Here is a 21,304-nt window from a genome sequence, read left to right as displayed (position 1 = left end):
GGCTCTTCTATCTTCAGACCTTTCAGTTTCTCAGGCACAACTTCCTTAGTAATAGCAACTGCACTCACTTCTGCCCCCAACACTAACAGTGTGCCAAGAATTTACTCTGCCATTTCTTTGCAACGCCCCCCCCCCCCATTGCTACCTCTACAGCATCATTTTCCAGCAGTCCGATATCCACTCTCACCTCTCTTTTACTCTTTATATATCTGAAAGAACTTTTTTCCTCTTTTATATTATTGGCTAGCTTACCTTCATATTTCATCTCTCTATCCTTATGGCTTTTTAGTTGCCTTCTGCTGGTTTTTTAAAGCTTCATAATACTCTTAACTTCCCACTAATATTTGCTATATTATATGCCCTGTCTTCTCCTTTTATGCTGTCCTTGAGTTCTCTCATCAGCCACGGTTACCTCATCCTCCTTTTAGAAAAATATTACTTTATCTTTGGGATGTATCTGTCCTGCACCTTCTGAATTGCCCCAGAAACTCCAGCCTTGGCTGTTCTTGTGTCATTCCATCAAGATGAATAAAACCTGTGAGAGTTGGTTAAAAGTTAATAGTGAATAAGTTAAAGGGGATCTTGGGGAGAAGCTACTCAACCAGAGGGTGTTTGGAATCTAGAACATGACATCTGAGGGGGTGGTGGAGACACATTTTAGAAAGATCAGGATGAGCACTTGAGTTGCCAAGGCATAGAAGAATATGGGTCAAGTACTGGAACATGGGATAGTCAGCATGTTTGTTGTAGGGTGAAGGGCCTGTTTCAATTATGTATAACTCTGTATCTTATTTTATATTATGTAATCAAGGAGCCATGTAGCACTCTTTTTTGAAGAATATTTAATTGGTTGCAGTGATTTTTGTAGCCATGTTCATTATTCTGAAATATATATTCAAAAGTGTGTTGGATTCTGTGTTGAAAGCTGTATGCCACTAATTGCAATGTAGCTGGATTGTGAAGTTTTGACTTTTTGTTCAAATATATCTCTATTTACTAATGATGCTGTGCTGCATCTGGGCTGACAAGGACTATGGGTATGGTTTTGGATGTGGCTCACACTCTCAATTTCCAATCGTGGAATTTTTCAATCTCAGCTGTACCATCACAGGGAATTATCATTGTAGGTCAGCTAACAAACACTACTTTTATATTACTCTTAAAAATCAATTTAATATTTAAGCATTTTGAAATAAAATATCGTTTTTCTTTTTTTAGCATTTTCTTTTCAGAGGTTCTGTAGTATTGAACATACAGTTTTCAGCTGTTTTGTTTCTTCAGTGCTTTCCTGGATTTGATTCTGATGAAAAGAAGCTTAATTGGATTAACTTGAAAACTAATCAAAAGTTTCAGTCTCAAGTGCAACATGGAGCACTGATTCCGTATCGACAGAAAAACCATAAATTAATTAGTGAGACCATTTAACATTATTAATTTTTGAGGGACTAAAATCTGATGCATAAAAAATATTGCAGATCCATAAAGGAGGTTGTCATGCAGTCTATCCATAGAACTGCAATTCCTCGTCCATTCACGTAAATCTCTTAATTGATCCTTTCCTGATAAACTGACCAAAACTTCCTTTTGTACTCTAGGCATTTGGACTCCATGATTTTTAACATTTCCTCTCATCTATTAAGGTTTGAGCATTAAAAACTTACAGATCTCTCTTCACATTCACCTTTTAAAAGTATATTCCATATATTATTGTCTGTCTCATTCTTCTGATCAAAATGCATCATGTGAAACAATTTTTTGCATTCACTTTCATCTGCCCATTTCTCTAGCCTGTTGATGTCCTTTCAATATCTATTACTTTAAGTGTTTTCTATATTTGGAGGTTATGGGTCATCTGCCTATCTGAAAATGATTCAATATGTTGTTGAATCCAAGTCATCAATTTTGAAAGCAAGAAGGACTGGAAGAGCTGTTAAGTTAATGATGTCACCTCCTTCTGCTGTCAGTCTGCTTCAAGATTCTATCCGCAGTAGAAAACAAACTTGTGGAAGAGTTCAGCAAATCGAGCAGCATTAGTAGAGGCAAAGCGATGGTCAGTGTTGAGTTATACAATGCAGTTGCTCTTCTGATGCCAGCTTACTGACACTTTTAATGAGACCTAAAGGGCTCATTACTGCCAAGTTGCTAACTTCTATATGGGTGCAATTAATAGTTGCTGTTTTTCCCCCTAAGAGATTTCAATTATACTTTCCCTCGAGATGTCTGAAACAGGACTAGCAAATTGTAAATCCTAAATGGTTGCTGTTATTTTTTTGTGAATTATATCATTAAGCTATCTTGCCTGAATTTGATGTGCATTTAAATTTTTATGTCTCCATTCAAACTGAAGTCTGGAAGATGATGAGCAACTGCATTCACTTCTATCCTCCAAATATAGCTGCTGGTCATTAAGAGATTGCTTTGCCAGTTTTTTTTTCAGAACACAACTATTCTGCAACATAGTGGTACCCACTATTTTGAGCAAAGTTAATGTAATGGTCCTCAGCCAATTCAACACAGCTCTACCAAGAAGGATTTCTCACAGGTCAGCGGCAGTAATTTAAAAAGGGAGCTTTGAGAGCGTTTGTCCATTGTACTTGGACTATCAGCCACGTCAGCAGCGCTCTACAAACTAAATAAAAGTACAGGATAAGCAGAGCGGCCATTGTACGAGAGTAGGTCAGTGGCAAGAATAGAAGCAACAGGCTTTGGCTCAAAAAAGGCTCCGGCTCTGTGTAAAGCGTCTGTTAAGGTTTCCTTTTTATTTTTTTCCCTCTCCTACTGTACCAATTAAATGACTGTGGTGTGCTCTTCGTACCAGATGTTGGAATCTCCTGGGAATTATCTGCATGAAGTACATCCAGCTGCAGCAACTGGATGATCTTCAGCTTGTACGGGAGAGCAAGGATATAATTGGATCAAAGTTACAGGGGAGTAATTATCCTGGTTACAGGAGGAGAGTAGCTGGGTGACCATCAAGAAAAATGGAAATAGGCAGTTAGAACAGAGGCCATTCAGCTCAAAAACAAGTAAGTGCTTTGTATACTTTGGTGAGGGATGACCTCCCGGGAGAATACCACCGCGACTGGGTTACAGGCACTGAGCATGGGTCCGTGGTGCAGAAGGAAAAGAGAGAAGGAGGGAGTGGTAGTGATAGGGAACAAATAGGACACCCGGATGGCATGTTGGCTCCAAGGTGCCAGAGTCAGGGATGTCTCAGTACATAATGGTACCAATGACATAGGAAGGAAAAGCAATGAGGTCCTGAAAGGAGCATTTAGAGAGCTAGGTAGAAAGCTGAGAAGCAGGACGTCCCAGGTAGTAGTGATTTCTGGATTGCTGCTTTTGCCACGCACCAGTGAAGGTAGAAACAGTTTGATTTGGCAGATAAATGCATGACTGAGAAGCTGATGCAGGGGGCAGGGCTTAAGGTTCTTTGGTAATTGGGGTCTCTTCTGGGGGAGGTATGACCTGTTCAAAAGTGACGGGTTGCAGCTGAACCTGAAGGCAATCAATATTCTCTTGGGCAGGTTTTTTAGAGCTATTGGGGAGGGTTTAAACTAATTTGGCAGAGGTGTGGGAACCAGAGTGAAGGGACTCAGAAAAGGATGGATGGTATAAAAGTAAAGATAGCGTGCAGTCAGATTGTCAGGAAGGGCAGGCAGGTGATGGGACTTAGCTGCAGCCAACAGGCTGAGTATCAAATCATTAGGGATGTAGAGTCAGAAAGGACAGCAAATCCGGTACTCAGGGTGTTATATGTAAATGTATGTAATATAAGAAATAAGGTGGATGATCTTGTTGCAATATTTACAGATTGCCAGATATGAATTTGTGGCCATCACTGAACCGTGGCTAAAGGATGGTTGTAGTTGAGAACTGAATGTCCAAGGTTACACGTTATATCAGAGGTTTAGGAAGGTAGGCAGAGGAGGTTGTGTGGCTCTACTGGTAAAGAATGGCATCAAATCAGTAAAAAGATGTGACATAGGATCGGAAGATGTTATATCCTTGTGGGTTGAGTTAAGAAACTGCAAGGATAAAAGGACAGTTTATGGAAGTTGTATACAGGCCTCCCAACAGTGGCTGGGAGATGAACCACAGGTTGCAACAGGAAATAGAAAAGGCAAGTCAAAAGGGCAATGTTATGATAGTCAAGGGAGATTTTAACATGCAGGTCGATTGGGAAAATCAGGTTGGTAGTGGAGAGCAGCAATGGCGTGCGTTTCTGGGAAAATGAGGAAGGTGCAGGACATGTGTATTCCAAAATTGAAGAACTACTCAAATAGTAAAATAGTACAACCATGGCTGACAAGGGAAGTCAAAGCTATTGTAAAAGCAAAAGAAAGGGCATACAATAAGGCAAAAATTAGTGGGAAGATAGAGAATTGGGAAGTTTTAAAAAACCTACAGAGAGTAACTAAAAAAAAAACATTAGAAGGGAAAAGATGAAATATGAAAGCAAGCTAGCAAATAATTTCAGAGTGGATAGTAAAAGTTTTTTCAAGTATGTGAAAAATATAGAGAAATGAGAGTGGATATAGGACTGCTAGAAAATGAGGCAGAAGAAATAGTAATGGGGACAAGGAGATGGCTGATGAACTATATGAGTATTTTACATCAGTCTTTACCGTGGAAGATACCAGCAGTATACCTGATGTTGTAGTGTGTGAAGGAAGAGAAGTGGGTGCAGTTACTGTTACAAGAGAGAAGGTGGTCAAAAAGCTGAAAGAACTAAAGGTACATAAGTTACCCCCGGACCAGAGGTTCTGAAAAAAGTAGCGTTAGAGATTGTGGTGGCATTAGAAATTATCTTTCTAAAATCATTGGACTCTGACATGGTGCCAGAGGACTGGAAAATTGCACATGTCACTCCACTATTTAAGAAAGGAGGAAGGCAGCAGAAAGGAAATTATAGACCAGTTAGCCTGACCTCAGTAGTTGGGAAGATGTTGGAGTCGATTGTTAAGGATCAGATGGTGGAATACTTGGTGACACAGGACCAGATGGTACAAAGTTAGCATGGTTTTCCTCAGGGAAAATCCTGCCTGACAAACCTGCTGGAATTTTTTGAGGAGATTACAAGTAGGATAGATAAAGGGGATGCAGTGGATGTTGTACACAGTATTTGGACTTTCAGAAGGCCTTTGACGAGGTTCCACATGATATTACAGGAAAGTTACTAACATGGTTAAATCATTGGCTGATTGGTAGGAGGCAGTGTTTGGGAATAAAAGCGTCCTTTTCTGGTTGGCTGCCAGTGACTAGTAGTCTTCCGCAGGGGTCAGTGTTGGGGCCACTTCTTTTTATGCTCTATATAAATAATTTAAGATAATGGAATAGATGGCTTTGTTGCCAAGTTTGCAGATGATAAGAAGATTGGTGGAGAGGCATGTACTGTTGAGGAAACAGGCAGGATGCAGAATGACTTTGACAGATTAGGAGAATGGGCAAGAAAGTGGCAAAGAAATACTATGTTGGAAAATGCATGGTCATGCACTTTGATGGTAGAAACAAATGTACGGACTGTTTTTGAAACAGGGAGAAAATCCAGGAATCTGAGATGCAAAGGGACTTGGGAATCCTTGTGCAGAACACCCTGAAGGTTAACTTGCAGGTTGAGTCGGTGGTGAGGAAGGCAAATGCCATTTTAGTATTCCTTTCAAGAGGTCTAGAATACAAGAATAAGAATGTGATGCTAAGGCTTTACAAGGCACTGGTGAGGCCTCACTTTAAGTATTGTGAACAGTTTAGGCCCCCTCATCTTAGAAAAGATGTACTGGGATTGGAGAGGGTCCAGAGGAGTTCACAAGGATGATTCCAGGAATGAAAGGGTTATCATACAAGGAATGTTTGATGGCTCTGGGTCTGTACTCACTGGAATTCAGAAGGATGAGTGGGGATCTCATTGAAACCTTTTGAATATTGTAAGGCTGAGACAGAGTACATGTGGAAAGGATGTTTCCCATGGTAGAAGAATCTAGGACAGGAGGGCACAGCCTCACGATAGAGGGGTACCCTTTCAAAACAGAGATGAGAAGAAATTTCTTTAGCCAAAGGGTGGTGAATTTGTGGAAGTTGCTGCCACATGTAGCTGTGGAGGCCAGGTTGTTGGGTGTATTTGAGGCAAAGGTTAATAGGTTCTTGTTCGGACATGACATCAAAGGTTACGGGAAGAAGGTTGGGAACTGGGGTTGAGGAGGAGATAGAAAAAGAGGATCAGCGATGATTGAATGGCAGAGCAGACTCAATGATGCCAGATGGTCTAATTGTGCTCCTATGTCCTCTGGTCATAGTACTATATTCACTTTGGTGACAACTTGGGTAACGTAAGAAACAAAGATACCGACAGAGCTTCACTCCCAGATGAGCTCAATGCCTTCTACGCTCACTTTGACCGTCAAAACACGGAGGAACCATCACAAAGAAGAACATGGTAACCTGCCTCAAAGACTATCATCCAGTAGGAATTACATACATGGTAATGAAGTGCTTTGAGAAGTTGATGATAAAACATATGAACTCCTATCTGAGAAGCAACCTGGATCCGCTCCAATTTACCTACCAGTACAACAGATCCACGGCAGATGCCATACCATTGACTCTTCAATGAACCTGAGAACATTTGGGCAGCAAAGATGTATACATCAGGATGCTCTTCATCAGCTACAGCTGCATATTCAATACAATCATCCCTTCACAACTAATCAATAAGCTTCACAATCTTGACCTCGATACCTCCTTGGGCAATTGGATCCTTGATTTCCTTAGTCAGTTTGCATAGCAACAACATCTCCACAATCTTCACCAGCATAAGCTGCATAGAAAATCTACAGCACAATACAAACCCTTCGGCCCAAAAAGCTGTGCCAAACATGTCATTACCTTTGAAATTACCTGGGGTTACCCATAGCCCTCTGTTTTTCTAAGGTCCATGTTCATATCCAGGAGTCTCTTAAAAGACCCTATCAAGTCCACCTCAACCATCGTTGCCGGCAGCCCATTCCACACATTCACCACTCTCTGCATAAAAAAAGACAACTTACCCCTGACATCTCCTCTGTATCTACTTCCAAACACCTTAAAAATGTGCCCTCGCGTGTTCGCCATTTCAGCTGCGGGAAAAAGCCTCTGACTATCCAAGCAATCAATGCCTTTCATCATCTTATACCCCTCTATCAGGTCACCTCTCCTCCTCCGTCTCGCCAAGCAGAAAAGGCCAAGTTCACTCAACCTATTCTCATAAGGCATTCTCCCCAATCCAGGCAACATCCTTGTAAATCTCCTCTGCATCTTTTCTAGGGTTTCCACATCCTTCCTGAAGTGAGGCAAACAGAACTGAGTGCAGTACTCCAAGTGGGGTCTGACCAGGGTCCAAAATAGCTGCGACATTACATCTCAGATCCTGAATGCAATCCCACGATTGATGAAGGCCAATGCACCGTATGGCTTCTTAACCACAGCGTCAACCTGTGTAGCAGCTTTGAATGTCCTATGGACTCGTGCCCCAAGATCCCTCTAATTTTCCACACTGCCAAGAGTCTTACCATTAATACTATATTCTGCCATCATACTTGACCTACCAAAATGAACCACTTGACACTTATCTGTGTTGAAGGATCTGCCACTTCTCAGCCCAGTTTTGCATCCTATCGATGTCCCGCTGTAACCTCTGACAGCCCTCCATAACACCCCCAACCTTTATGTCATCAGCAGATTTACTAACCCATCCCTCCACTTCCTCATCCAGGTCATTCATAAAAATCACGAAGAGTAGGGGTCCCAGAACAGATCCGAGGCACACCACTGGTCACCAACCTCCATGCAGGATATGACCCGTCTACAACCACTCTTTGCCTTCTGTGGGCAAGCCAGTTCTGGATCCACAAAGCAATGTCCCCTTGGATCCCAGGCCTCCTTACTTTCTCGATAAGCCTTGCATGGGGTACCTTATCAAATGCCTTACTGAAATCCATATACACTACATCTACTGCTCTTCCTTCATCAATGTGTTTAGTCACATCCTCAAAAAATTTAATCAAGCTTGTAAGGCACGACCTGCCCTTGACAAAGCCGTACTGACTATTCCTAATCATATTACACCTCTCCAAATGTTCATAAATCCTGCCTCTCAGGATTTTCTCCTACCAACTACTGAAGTAAGACTCACTGGTCTATATAATTTCCTGGGTTACCCTTACTCCCTTCCTTGTATAAGGGAACAACATCCCAACCCTCCAATCCTCCGGAACCTCTCCCAACCTCATTGATGATGCAAAGATCATCGCTAGAGGCTCAGCAATCTCCTCACCTCCCACAGTAGCCTGGGGTATATCTCGTCCAGTCCTGGTGACTTATCCAACTTGATACTTTCCAAAAGCTCCAGCACATCCTCTTTCTTAATATCTACATGCTCAAGCTTTTCAGCTCACCTTAAGTCATCCCTACAATCGCCAAGATCCTTTTCCATAGTGAATACTGAAGCAAAGTACTCAGTAAGTACCTCAGCTATCTCCACCGGTTCCATACACACTTTTCCACTGTTACACTTGATTGGTCCTATTCTCTCAGATCTTCTCCTCTTGCTCTTCACATACTTGTAGAATGCCTTGGGATTTTTCTTAACCTTGTCTGCCAAGGCCTTCCCATGGCCTTCTGGCTCTCCTAATTTCATTCCTAAGCTCCTTCCTGCTAGCCTTATAATCTTCTAGATCTCTATCATTACCTAGTTTGTTGAATCTTTCATAAGCTTTTCTTCGTATCTAGACATATAATAGCCATTGTACACCACGGTTCCTGTACCATCTTTTCCACATCATTAGAACGTACCAGTGCAGAACGCCACGCAAATATTCCTTGAACATTTGCCACATTTCTTCCACAAATTTCCGAGAACATCTGTCCCCAATTTATACTTCCAAGTTCTTGCCTGATAGCCTCATATTTCCCCTTACTCCAATTAAACACTTAACTAACCTGTCTGTTCCTATCCCTCTCCAACACTATGGTAAAGGAGACAGAATTGTGATCACTACCTCCAAAATGCTCTCCCGCTGAGAGATCTGACACCTGACCAGGTTCATGTCCCAATACCAGATCAAGTACAGTCTCTCTTCTTGTAGTCTTATCTACATGTTCTGTCAAGATACCTTCCTGAACACACCTAACAAACTCCACCCCATATAATCCCTGGCTTTAGGGAGATGCCGATCAATTTTTGGGAAATTAAAATCTCCCATAAGGCATCAATGTCCTATGGTCTTAGCCCACGCTCTACTCACTTTTTACTCATGACTGTGTGCTTCGCCATATTTAAGTTTGCTGACAACACCACTGCTGTTGACTGAATCAAAGATTGTAACGAATCAGCATATAGGAGGGAGATTGAAAATCTGGCTGAGTGGCGCCAGAACAACCTCTTACTCAATGTCAGCAAGACCAAACAGCTAATTATTCAGGAGGAGGAAATCTGAGGTTCATGAGCCAGTCCTCATCGGAGGATCGGCGGTGGAGAGGGTCAGCAACTTTAAATTCCTCAGTGTTATCACTTCAGAGGATCTGTCCTCTGCAATTACAAAGAAGCTTGACGGTGCCTGTACTTCTTTAGGAGTTCGCAAAGATTTGGCATGAAATGTAGAACTTTGACAAACCTCTATAGATATAGATAGGAGAGTATATTGACTGGCTGCATCACAGGTATGGAAGCATCATTGCTCTTGAACTGAAAATCCTACAAAAAGTAGTGGATACAGCCCAGTCTATCACACTTAAAGCCCTCCGCACCTTTGAGCACATTAGGTGTTGTTGCAGGCAATCAGCATCAGGGACCCCCCACTATCCCCCTCAACCATCAGGCCTTGAACCAAAGATTATAACTTCACTTGCACCATCATTGAAATGTTCCCACAACCAATGGACTCACTTTCAAGGACTCTTCATCTTACGTTCTCGATATTTGTTGTTTGTTTTTGCAGTTTGTTGCCTTTTGCACACCAGTTGCCCACCTTATTGAGTGCAGTATTTTATTGATTATGTTATGGTTATTGGATTTACTGAGTATGCCTGCAAGAAAAATTAGTCCTAGGATTCTATATGGTGACATGTATGTATTTTGATAATAAATTTACTCGGAACTTTAGTCCCCTTCATCATAAATTCTGCCTCCTTCCCCCCCCCCCCCCCCAATTCTTGCACACCCTAATTTGAGCTCAGCTGTTACCCATTATCTTCATTTGCAGACAGTATTCTTATAGCACGGTAACAAGCCTCCATCTTGCACCATCCATAAATTCAAGATCACTCTTTATAACAGCCTGTCACACCATCTGATTCTGAACAGTTTGTAGCCTGGCTTGTAACTTACAATTGAAGGAAACTATCAAATATGTATTCTTTAAATGGAAGGATCTCTGTAATATCAATGTACAGACACTTTAATTACATTATAATTAAAGTTTCAGGCTGATTAAATTTCTCCAGATATGACAAGTGCTCTTCAACCTAAAATGTTAACACTTCTTTTTCCACAGATGCTACCTGATCAACAGGTTTTTTTTGTTTTTATTTCACATTCCATGCATCTGCATTTTTTTAAAAACAGCTATCTGGTTGGCTCTTAAATGCATACTTACACCGATTCCAGGCGACTCAAAAGAACCCAAAAGCTGGAACTGTAGTAAAATTGGATGGAATGCTTGGAATAAACCAGAGCATCAGATTAGGATGCAACAATATGATTGATACTATACTACTCTCTGAAGTGTCTTCACAACACACTCAGTTGTACCAAGCAAACTGATAAAGATTAAAACCTGGCAAAGTACCTCATTAACTTTGGCATCAAATCAAAGCTCAGCAAAGTTACTCTAGGCTAATTTCACCTTAGGAAATCCTGCTTACAAGAATTTGAAAATTGGGAAAGTTGTCTCACAAATTAGTTCTGCGACAGCTTGACCCCACTTTCATAGTCCCTGGTTTGTTCCACTATATTAGCAGGCCTACACAGGGGTGGCTGGACAGTGATAAACAGGTGGTCTGGAGTTTGCTTGGATGTTGTTAACGTGGCTCACTTCTCAATAGTTTCAAGCCTCTCCACATGGGGCTTGACTTTGGCTGGTTCAGAGTATTGAAGTGAAGTGTTGGCTGTTCAGTGCAGCAGTGAGAAGAAAGGGCAGTGAGCAAGCTGCTGCCTCAGTGTCGAAGACCTGGTTTCAATCCTGACTTGAGGCGCTGACTTATGCAGTTTGCACAATTCTCTCTTTAATTGAGTGGCAATTCACTGCGTGTTCTCATTTCCTCATACACGCTAAAGTGTGTAGAAATGTGGTAGAATTTGGAGCAAAGGGAAAATATCGGGATTAAAGTAAGATTAAAATAAATGAATGGTTGATGATCAGCACTGAAGGATCTATTTCCTGCTGTATTCCTCTGTGACTTCAAATGGCTTCACCCAGGATGATGAATTTTTGCAATTTACTCTGCAAAAGGTTATTCGATGCTCGGTTTCCTAGTATAACAGCACATTTGGAAAGAGGTGAAATCATCGAACAAAGTCAGCATGGATTTATGAAAGGAAAATCATGCCTGACAAATCTTACAGAATTTTTTGAAGATGTAACTAGTAGAATGGATGGGGAGAGCCAGTGGATGTGGTATATTTAGATTTTCAAAAGGTTTTTGACAAGGTCCCACACAGGAGATTAGTGTGCAAACTTAAAGCACACGGTATTGGGGGTATGGTATTGATGTGGATAGAGAATTGGTTGGCAGACAGGAAGCAAAGAGTGGGAGTAAACGGGACCTTTTCAGAATGGCAGGCAGTGACTAGTGGGGTACCGCAAGGCTCAGTGCTGGGACCCCAGTTGTTTACAATATATATTAATGATTTAGACGAGGGAATTAAATGCAGCATCTCCAAGTTTGTGGATGACACGAAGCTGGGAGGTGGTGTTAGCTGTGAGGAGGATGCTAAGAGGATGCAGGGTGACTTGGATAGGTTAGGTGAGTGGGCAAATTCATGGCAGATGCAATTTAATGTGGATAAATGTGAGGTTATCCACTTTGGTTGCAAGAACAGGAAAATAGATTATTATCTGAATGTTGGCCAGTTAGGAAAAGGGGAGGTGCAACGAGACCTGGGTGTCATTGTACACAAGTCATTGAAGGTGGGCATGCAGGTACAGCAGGCGGTGAAAAAGGCAAATGGTATTTTGGCATTCATAGCAAAAGGATTTGAGTACAGGAGCAGGGAGGTTCTACTGCAGTTGTACAAGGCCTTGGTGAGACCGCACCTAGAATATTGTGTGCAGTTTTGGTCCCCTAATCTGAGGAAAGACATTCTTGCCATAGAGGGAATACAAAGAAGGTTCACCAGATTGATTCCTGGGATGGCAGGACTTTCATATGAAGAAAGACTGGATCGACTAGGCTTATACTCACTGGAATTTAGAAGATTGAGGGGGGATCTTATTGAAACGTATAAAATTCTAAAGAGGTTGGACAGGCTAGATGCAGGAAGATTGTTTCCGATGCTGGGGAAGTCCAGAATGAGGGGTCACAGTTTAAGGATAAAGGGGAAGCCTTTTAGGACCGAAATGAGGAAAAACTTCTTCACACAGAGAGTGGTGAATCTGTGGAATTCTCTGCCACAGGAAACAGTTGAGGCCGGTTCATTGGCTATATTTAAGAGGAAGTTAGATATGGCCCTTGTGGCTAAAGGGATCGGGGGTATGGAGAGAAAGCAGGTACAGGGTTCTGAGTTGGATGATCAGCCATGATCATACTGAATGGCGGTGCAGGCTCAAAGGGCCGAATGGCCTACTCCTGCACCTATTTTCTATGTTTCTATAATCTGGCCAGGCTTTTGGATATCAAAGTAACAAAGGATAAAAACTAAGTGATAACTGAGATAAAAGGTCAGCCACAATTTTCTTGAATGGCACATCAGGGTAGAAGGCTACGGCCACACTAGACCGGATAAATCCATAACCAAAGCTTTTTCTCTTCGTTTTGACCCTCCGTCCACACTGAAATGGCATTTTCCTCCCCCGAAAACGGAGCTTTTCTAAAATGCCCTCCATAGTATGTAAATTTGAAAATGCCACTTGGGCAGAGTAGTGTGGACGGGGGTGACCCCGGAGATTTCTAGAAACGCTGTCATGACGTGCCAGAACAGACCGTGGCGGCAGCGCGGCATTTCATTGTTTTCTTGAACACAACCCCCCCCCCCACACAACCTAATAATCGTCTGTGAGGTTACACAAGAGGCTTATTGGACTAGTGTAGGGGGATTTAGGGACTTGGATCCCAAGGAACAGCAAGAAAAGCTGGTATATTTCACATTTGATTCGGAATGGTTAAATAGGGATTTAATAGAAGTGTTCAAAATTAGAGAGGATTTTGCGAATGCAGATAGGGATGTGCAGTGGATTAGTGTCTAGAGACCTTTGATTTAAAATTATAAGGAAAATGTCAAAAGAGAGAAATATCTTGAAATAGATTGAAATGATCTGGAACACACCAGGTAACGATAATGGAAGCAGCCTCCATAGGGGTTTCCAAAGACATATGGACATGTACTTCAGGAGGACTCATTTGCAAGGTTGAGGGGAAGTAGCTGATGTATGGGATTCATTAAAGACTTAGCACAAGCATGATGACCTAAACTGTCTCCTTCAAAGCTCTGTGATTCTTGATGAGCAGTTCCAAAGTGCAGCTCATTAACATGTTCTTCCACAGATCATTAGATCCTTGTTTAAATACTAGCTGTCATTCACATTAGTAGGTTCTTCCACTTCAACATGAGTTTAGCAAGGTTATTTAGACCAGAAAATCTAAACCACAATGTCTCAGTGAATTAAGAACAAATATTAGTAAACTAGACTATGGTATAGACTGACACAAGAATTAAGAACACACAGGCTTAGATTCCACAGTTTGATATACATCAAAACACATTCTCTGCTACACTTCTAAATGATATTTCTGAGGTAGCACAGGAAATGCTTAAAACACTGCCCAAAATGAAACAGCTAATTTTTCAGCTCAAAGACCTTTTGTCAGAACGGGGAGAGGGAAAACAAATTAATTTTAAATTGCAGAGAAGGTGGAAGGAGGAAGAATGGGACGAAGGATGAATGTAAACAGCTTAAAAAGATTCTACAAGCTTTCTCCTTCTCAACTTTATGAATCTCATCTTGTGAGGGTCCATCTTGTTTCTCTTAATATGACAGATTTCACCTTGCCCCAATTTAATTAGCAATTTGCATACTTGATACATCGACAAATAAGGTGAATATTATTTGGCCTTATTAATAGAGAAATCGGAGGAGGAAATGTAGAGCTTTCAGTTAATTCTAGAAAGTTGTACTGTGATGACAATTTTTGCCACCTCTAAAATTGAGCCCAGAAATGTTGCTACAGGTGTCCCCCGTTTTTCGAACGTTCGCTTTACGTCAACTCGCTATTACGAAAGACCTACATTAGTTACCTGTTTTCGCTAACAGAAGGTGTTTTCACTGTTACGAGAAAAGGCAGTGTGCGCGCCAAGCAGTCAAGTTCCTCCCCCGGAACTGCATTCTAGCTGGCATTGCTTAAACACTTAGCATAAAACTAGATGTAATTAAGCGTTTCGATCGTGGTGAACAAAGTAAGGACATAGTGAGTTTGGCTAAGGGTTTGTGGAAGTTGATGAAGATGTTGAAGAGGTTTTGGCATCCCATGACCAAGAACTGACAGGTGAACAGCTGATGAAGAGGAAAGGATAACAATTGAAACTGAACACAGTAGCGAACGGCCCGAAAGTGAAGATGTCCAGGAACTGAACAAGAAGCAATTGCGTGAGATTTTCGCTGCGATTGACAATGCTGCAATGATTGCAGAGAAGTATGATTTTAATTTTGAAAGGGTACGTAGGCTTAGGGCATATTTGCAGGATGGTTTGAGTGCTCACAAAGAACTGTATGATAAAAAGATGCACAAGGCTAAGCAGTCAAGCATACTGTCGTTTTTCAAGCCTTCCACATCAGCCACAGTAGACGACGAAACTCGACCTTCGACATCGAGGCAGGCAGACTTAGAAGGTGACCTGCCTGCCCTGATGGAAACAGATGACTATGAGATGATACCCCAGTCTCCTCTACCTCCCACCACCCCAACCTCGCTCTCTTCTCGATTCCAGTAAGTGAAACTACACTGGGCGTACATTATTTCTTCTTTATATAGGCCGTGTATTTTTATGTGTTATTTAGTAGCTTCATAGCTTAAAGGTTACTGGAAAGAGTGCTTCTGCCGGTAGCGCTTGTGCCGTGTGTTTTTTCCGTGAGTGCTGCCAAGAGCGCTTGCATGAGATTTTCTCTGCGGTGGACGGTGCTGCAATAATTGCAGAAAAGTATTCCTACATTATACAGGCTGTGTATTTATCAGATCATTCCTGCTTTTACTATATGTTACTGTTATTTTAGGTTTTATGTTTTATTTGGCATGATTTGGTAGGTTATTTTTTGGGTCTGTGAACACTCACAAATTTTTCCCATATAAATAAATGGCAATTGCTTCTTCACTTTACATACAACATTCTGGCTTATGAACCGTTTCATAGGAACGCTCTACTTTTGAATAGCGGGGGAAGCCTGTACCAGGATTTTATAAAATAAAATGCTCCATTTACTGCAACAGATAACATGTATCTTTTACAGAGTAAATATAAACTCTGTTTAAATAACAGGACGTTGGCTTGAACAGGACGTTGGTTTCATTCTTGGTTCTGAGTTAGCAGGTTGTGGATCTGAGAACATAACCGCCTTTGACTTTGCATAATCAGGAGAATACAGCACAGTTGTAGCTATCTTCTGCTGGATAAATTGTCTCTGCTGAGGCAATTGAGCAAGTTAAATGGCACAACAGGAAGGGAAATAATGTAGTTTTTCATGTCAATGTTTAGCCCTCAGCCAACACCACCAAAGAAGATTATTTTGTTATTTATCTCATTGTTTTTGCAGGAACTTGTTTTCAGAAAATTGCCTGCTTGTTTGGTAGCAAAAGTTTGTGAGAATGACTGGGGTATAGAACTTACTAAATTCTTCTTCAAAGGAGTTTGCACACATTCTATGAATCAAGTGACCTTTAGTTCTGATGAGCCATTCTGTGGCAACTGTTATGCTAAGCTAAAGCAAAAATGAAAATTACAATCATCCTAATATATATATATAAAATATATGATGATTATAATTTCATATATTATATATGTGTGTATGTGTATATATAAAATCAAATTCAATTGGCTGTAAATATTGTTACTTGTAGATTCACAGTTCACCTTCACATTAGAAGTGGCTACTCTTAAGTTGTTTTCTGAATTTTATGGTTCTCCTGATTTCAGATGAATTATTGATCCCACCCCAGGACACAAGTACAGACCTCACAGATGTCATGGAACAAATCAATAGTTCTTTCCCCGGTTGCAGCCGTAAGTACACTGATAGATCTCTCAAAAAATACTAATTTTATTCTTTATTTCATTGTATGAGTTCAATGAATCAGTAATCACTTTTGAACTTGTGCTAAGGAACAGTTCCATCAAGATTATTGATTCATCTGTCCTTAATAGCTACAAATACTTGTCCTTCCACAAGTAATGTGCTAGAAAGTTCTTGCTGACATTATTAAGCCAGAGTTTATCATAGTCTTCTTACCTTTTAAAACTTCTCAACTTGTTTTTTTTTCAGGTGTGTTTTACCTGGGTATAAATGAGAAAAGATTTGTGGCATTGCACCTTGTCATGTAGAAGGCAGAATGTTAAAAAGTTGCAAGATTTCACCTACTGTGTTGATTGTTAACTGAGCAGGAAGTTGCCAGCAGACTTGAGTTTGTCTTAATTTTAGTGTCTTCCCTAAATAGTTAATTAAATCAAATAATCGCTTATCAGTTTTATGTTTATAGTGTTTGTTCCCAAAAGTTGAATTTTCACTGTAGCTTAATTCTTTGCAGAGCTCTGTGTCTGAAAGTGCTCCATGTTAGCTGCTGTATTTCAGTTTAATCATTTTATGAAATACATTGATAGCTTTGAAGTGATTTAGAAGTAATCCACATTCAGTGCTGAATTTGTTTGAAGATAATGCACTGGGAACTAGAGATGGCTGATGAATCAAAAATGGCATTGGCACTTGAAGTGACTTTTTCCATTTAAACTCTTTGTTTACAGTCCCTCAGTTTGTCACTAAACAATCTCAAACTAATATTTCTCCCTGTGACTTTGAGAATAACATTTTGTCAGATGTAAAATTCGAACTAAAATTTAGAAAACCTGAAAAGGAAGTTTTCATTTTAACCATTGAGATGTAAACTGGCTACCTTAATAAAGCTGAGATCTAAATAGGAATGTTTTTAGCTCCTGTCAGCCTTTAGCTCCAGACCAGCCAAAGTCCTACTCTTAAAGAGCTTTTCTTTCCCCCCCCCCACCTCCTTTCCTCCCTTGACCACATTGTTTCATTAAAAATTTACCAAGTGCCTTTCCAAGACAAGACAGCAAAGGCTTCTTGCCCAATTGAAAAATTGTACTTCATTGAATCTCTCGAGATGTTTATATGCATTTTCACTTTTGATCCACCTGTTCTCCAGTTAGATCAGAACCAGCAATGCAGTTTTATTCCTTTGTTAGATGGTATTTTTTTCTGTTTCCAGTTAATCTCACTTAAACCTGCATGTGGTTAACAGGAGCTTCTGTATACTCATGAATAGGAGGCATTATTCTTTAATGGCTTCCTCGTCCTCTCATCTATCTGTGATGTGCCATGTTGTTATGCAACCATATGGATAAATCATGAATAGCCACTCCTGGTTCTTCAGAGAAACTATCTGACCAAATGAAGAACCCTTCCCATATTAATATGTCTCCCACCTCCCAACCTATTATCAAACCTATGTCAAAGTTATTGGACCCTTTATACCTGTCACAGCTACCTATTGCTTTCTTCCATCGAAATAGTGTCTTCCCAGTCATAATTCCATGATAGTCCTAACTAGACTAATGGTCAGGAGGCTCTTGTTGCCATATTGCATTTTGTTCTGCTTTCTCATCCTTTTCCATATTCTTATTTAAATATTTCACTTCACTTAGTGCACATGTGAACCTCATTAACATATTGACTTGTACTCTTGAAGACTTGTGCTTCATAATAACCTGCATTCCCAACAAAATTATTTCAAGAAAGCTGTGGTACTGTTATCACCTGTACAATGTAGAAAAATTCTCAAGTTCTTTTTATGTGCATTTGACCAAATTACAGAGATGAACTGAGTGTCACTACATAAACAACAAGGTAGTAGTGGCCTTATTTATGACCAAAAGCCTCAAAAGGGATAACTGGCTATAGGCTGACCTAGCCAAAGGAATATAACTGTGATTGTAAGTCAATCCTAGGATATCAATGCAGAATTCTGTGCCAATTAATAACCTTCTCTTCAAATCGTTTGAAGCAGAGTTTTTTGCTGATTGGTGTTTTATTTTAGTGAAGAAACCATGCATGCATGTTGCAAGAACTGGTCTATATTCAGGCATGGAATTTTAATTGGAGCAACTTAAATCCGATCCGGTTTTCTGTACCAGAGATCTCATTTGCAGTATGGGGGACCCATCTGCTTCAAGCAGGCGTCATTTATACTGGTGCCCAAGAAGAACCTGGTATCCTGCCTCAATGATTGTCAGCCAGTAGCACTTACATTCACAGTGATGAAGTGTTTTGAGGGTTTGGTGTGAAATACATCAACTCCTGCCAGAGAAGCAGGAGTTTCACTCCAATTTGCCTACCAGCACAAAAGGTCAATAGCAGATGCCATTTCATTGGCTCTTCACTCAACCCTGGAACATCTGGAAAGCAAAGATGTATACATCAGGATACACTTTATCCACTACAGCTCAGCATTCAATGCCATCATCCTCTCAAAATTAATCAATAAACTCCTAGACTTTGGCCTCAATACCTCCTTGGATCCTTGATTTCCTCACTTGCAGACTGCAGTCAGTTCAGATTGGCAACAGTATCTCCTCCATGATCTCCATCAGCACAGGTGCACCACAAGGCTGTGTGTTTAGCCCCCTGCTCTACTCACTTCACCCTTATCACTGTGTGGCCTCTTTGCCACACTGAAGTTTTTCTCCTTCCATACCATAGTTGGAAAATACATTTCACTAACCAACTGTGGATTCCTTGACAGCATTCCCAGACATGCAATCCTCACCCCTGGAAGGGTGGCAGGCAGATTGCAATACTATTTTAGATATTTTAAGCAATTGTTTGATGAGTCTGCCAAGGCATTGCTTATTGCCCATCCTTTATCCATTTAATGATGTGATCTATCAATCATTTGATTTGGGACCAGGGTCACTACAGGCAAGATCATGCGCTTGCAAAGTTGTTGCACTTTAAACTACATTATCCTCATTACTTGTGAGAGATTGGGTATGAATTTGCCATGGACAACAAAAGCTGGGTCCATTTTCTTTGTACTCAATATGGCCCACAACAAATATCGTTCTAACGTGTAAATATTTATAAAGCATATTATTCTAATGTGTTTTATAAGTATTCATGCATTAGAATAATAATTGCACATCAAAGTTTATATACATTAAAAGAAATTGTATTAGCAAGTGAACTAGTTCCATTGAAAATAATTGGCTTTGAAAGCATAAGGTACAACCGTGTGCCTGATGACACTATTCTATTCGAGCATTGCACGGCAGAGAGTGTTATATATTACAAGATATGTGCCAGAGATAGTTTTGCTGCTGTATGCATCTGCATGTTTGGTTCTCAAGTTTAATTTAGAGCCAAAATTGATCATGCTTTTTCCACATTCCACAGATAACGATGCAGCAATTTGTCCCACTCACCAGAAACATTGAGGTTACCATTTCCTGCAATTACCAACAGCGGTTATGAAGAAAAGGAGAAAGGAATCAGACTTGAAGAGAATCATTCATTCCACAAGTCTGCCTTGCTGAAGGAGCATAACTCTGAAGATCCAGTCCTAGTAGTTTTAACTATTGCCTGCTCTTCTTTGCTTTTGCTATGCGATTGTAAAATAATGAAATGTAAAATGTTGAAGTTTGCAAAAAAAGTACCTTTATTTGTACAAACATGCACCTCACAGAAGGAAAACTTTTTATCACTTTTTACTCATGGTGTGAGAGGATGTTGATATGACATTCACAAACTCTCCTTGCATTTTACACTGTTTTAAAGAAAATAATACTCTAACACCAGCCTCTTAGAAAATAGCCTTACAAATATGTCTCTGAATGTTCACTAAAGAAAGTAGCTTATTTTTGAAGTTCTGCCAAAGTCTTGCAAATATGTGAGGAGAAATTTTCTCCTCTTTAGTGTGAATTTTAATGATCTGTGCCCAAGCAAATTTTATGAATAGGAAAGATATTTTAATGTATTGTAGCAATGTAAAGCCATGACCACCTTTCTACCTCAAGCTCTCCTTCCTTTGTAATCATTCTTACACAGTACATTCCACTGCATATTAGCTTTCATTTGCATCATACCAAATGGCAGAAGGGTCTAAGTATTCAGTTAGTCCTGATTTGCTGGTGTCTTCATTTCTATTTGATTATTTTGCTTAAGTATAATTAATGAGAATTTGCCCTACACCCTACTTAAAGCACCCACCCGTCACCTGAATAACAGAATCACTGACCCATAAGGTTGGTTCCACCACTACACTACAACCTTCTCTTCGTTCAGTAATTGACATTATATTTTAACATGGGAAGGCACCATGTGATCTTTGAGGTATATAAACTATATCTTAAGTCCTGATCACATCTGACATCACTACATTATTCATTCAAAATAAAGTTCATTTATACAACAAACAAAAACAGAAAATGCCTTGTCATTTTTACCACTGTAGCTTCACTGTTATTGTTGGTTGCTTTGTGATGTTTGCTGTGGTCTCTAGAAGGAAATACAGAGCTGTTGGCTGCTTACATTCCAGTGCTTGAATAAAAAAAATCTGTGGTCTGGTGTTAACAAGAATCAAAATATATAATTTAATGTTGTTTTTATCAATGTTAGGTTTCAGATTTCATACCAGGCTTACTGGACACCAAGGAATTCCAATATTGCCTCTTGCTGAACTAACATGCTTCAACCTATTTCTTGGCTAGAGGGCAAAAAGCTGACATTTCATTCTAAAGTTCTATAGGAGAAAATAGAATAAGCATCAGTAAACTTCAATACAGCAGCTGAGTAAGATAATTAACACTGAAATGGCAGATAATGTCCCGTACATTTAAACT

The 21,304-nt window shown here is 40.3% G+C and overlaps 1 protein-coding gene across 5 annotated transcripts in view; it reads left to right on the top strand.

The window, feature by feature from the left end:
* LOC140730544 (utrophin-like) overlaps positions 1 to 21,054 on the top strand; it is a 460,763-nt gene extending 439,709 nt beyond the window's left edge. For all 5 annotated transcript variants that reach the window (XM_073051151.1, XM_073051153.1, XM_073051152.1 and 2 more), the window contains 2 exons: positions 16,376 to 16,462; positions 19,860 to 21,054. In XM_073051151.1, the coding sequence (XP_072907252.1) occupies positions 16,376 to 16,462; positions 19,860 to 19,900 (128 nt within the window). In that variant the 3' untranslated portion in view covers positions 19,901 to 21,054. The remainder of the gene's footprint in view (positions 1 to 16,375; positions 16,463 to 19,859) is intronic.
* Positions 21,055 to 21,304: the final 250 nt, after the last annotated feature.

Source organism: Hemitrygon akajei, chromosome 7 (assembly GCF_048418815.1).
Source record: "Hemitrygon akajei chromosome 7, sHemAka1.3, whole genome shotgun sequence".
Classification (NCBI taxonomy): domain Eukaryota; kingdom Metazoa; phylum Chordata; class Chondrichthyes; order Myliobatiformes; family Dasyatidae; genus Hemitrygon; species Hemitrygon akajei.
The sequence above is the reverse complement of the archived record's forward strand: the minus strand, read 5'-3'. Positions and strand labels throughout refer to the sequence as shown.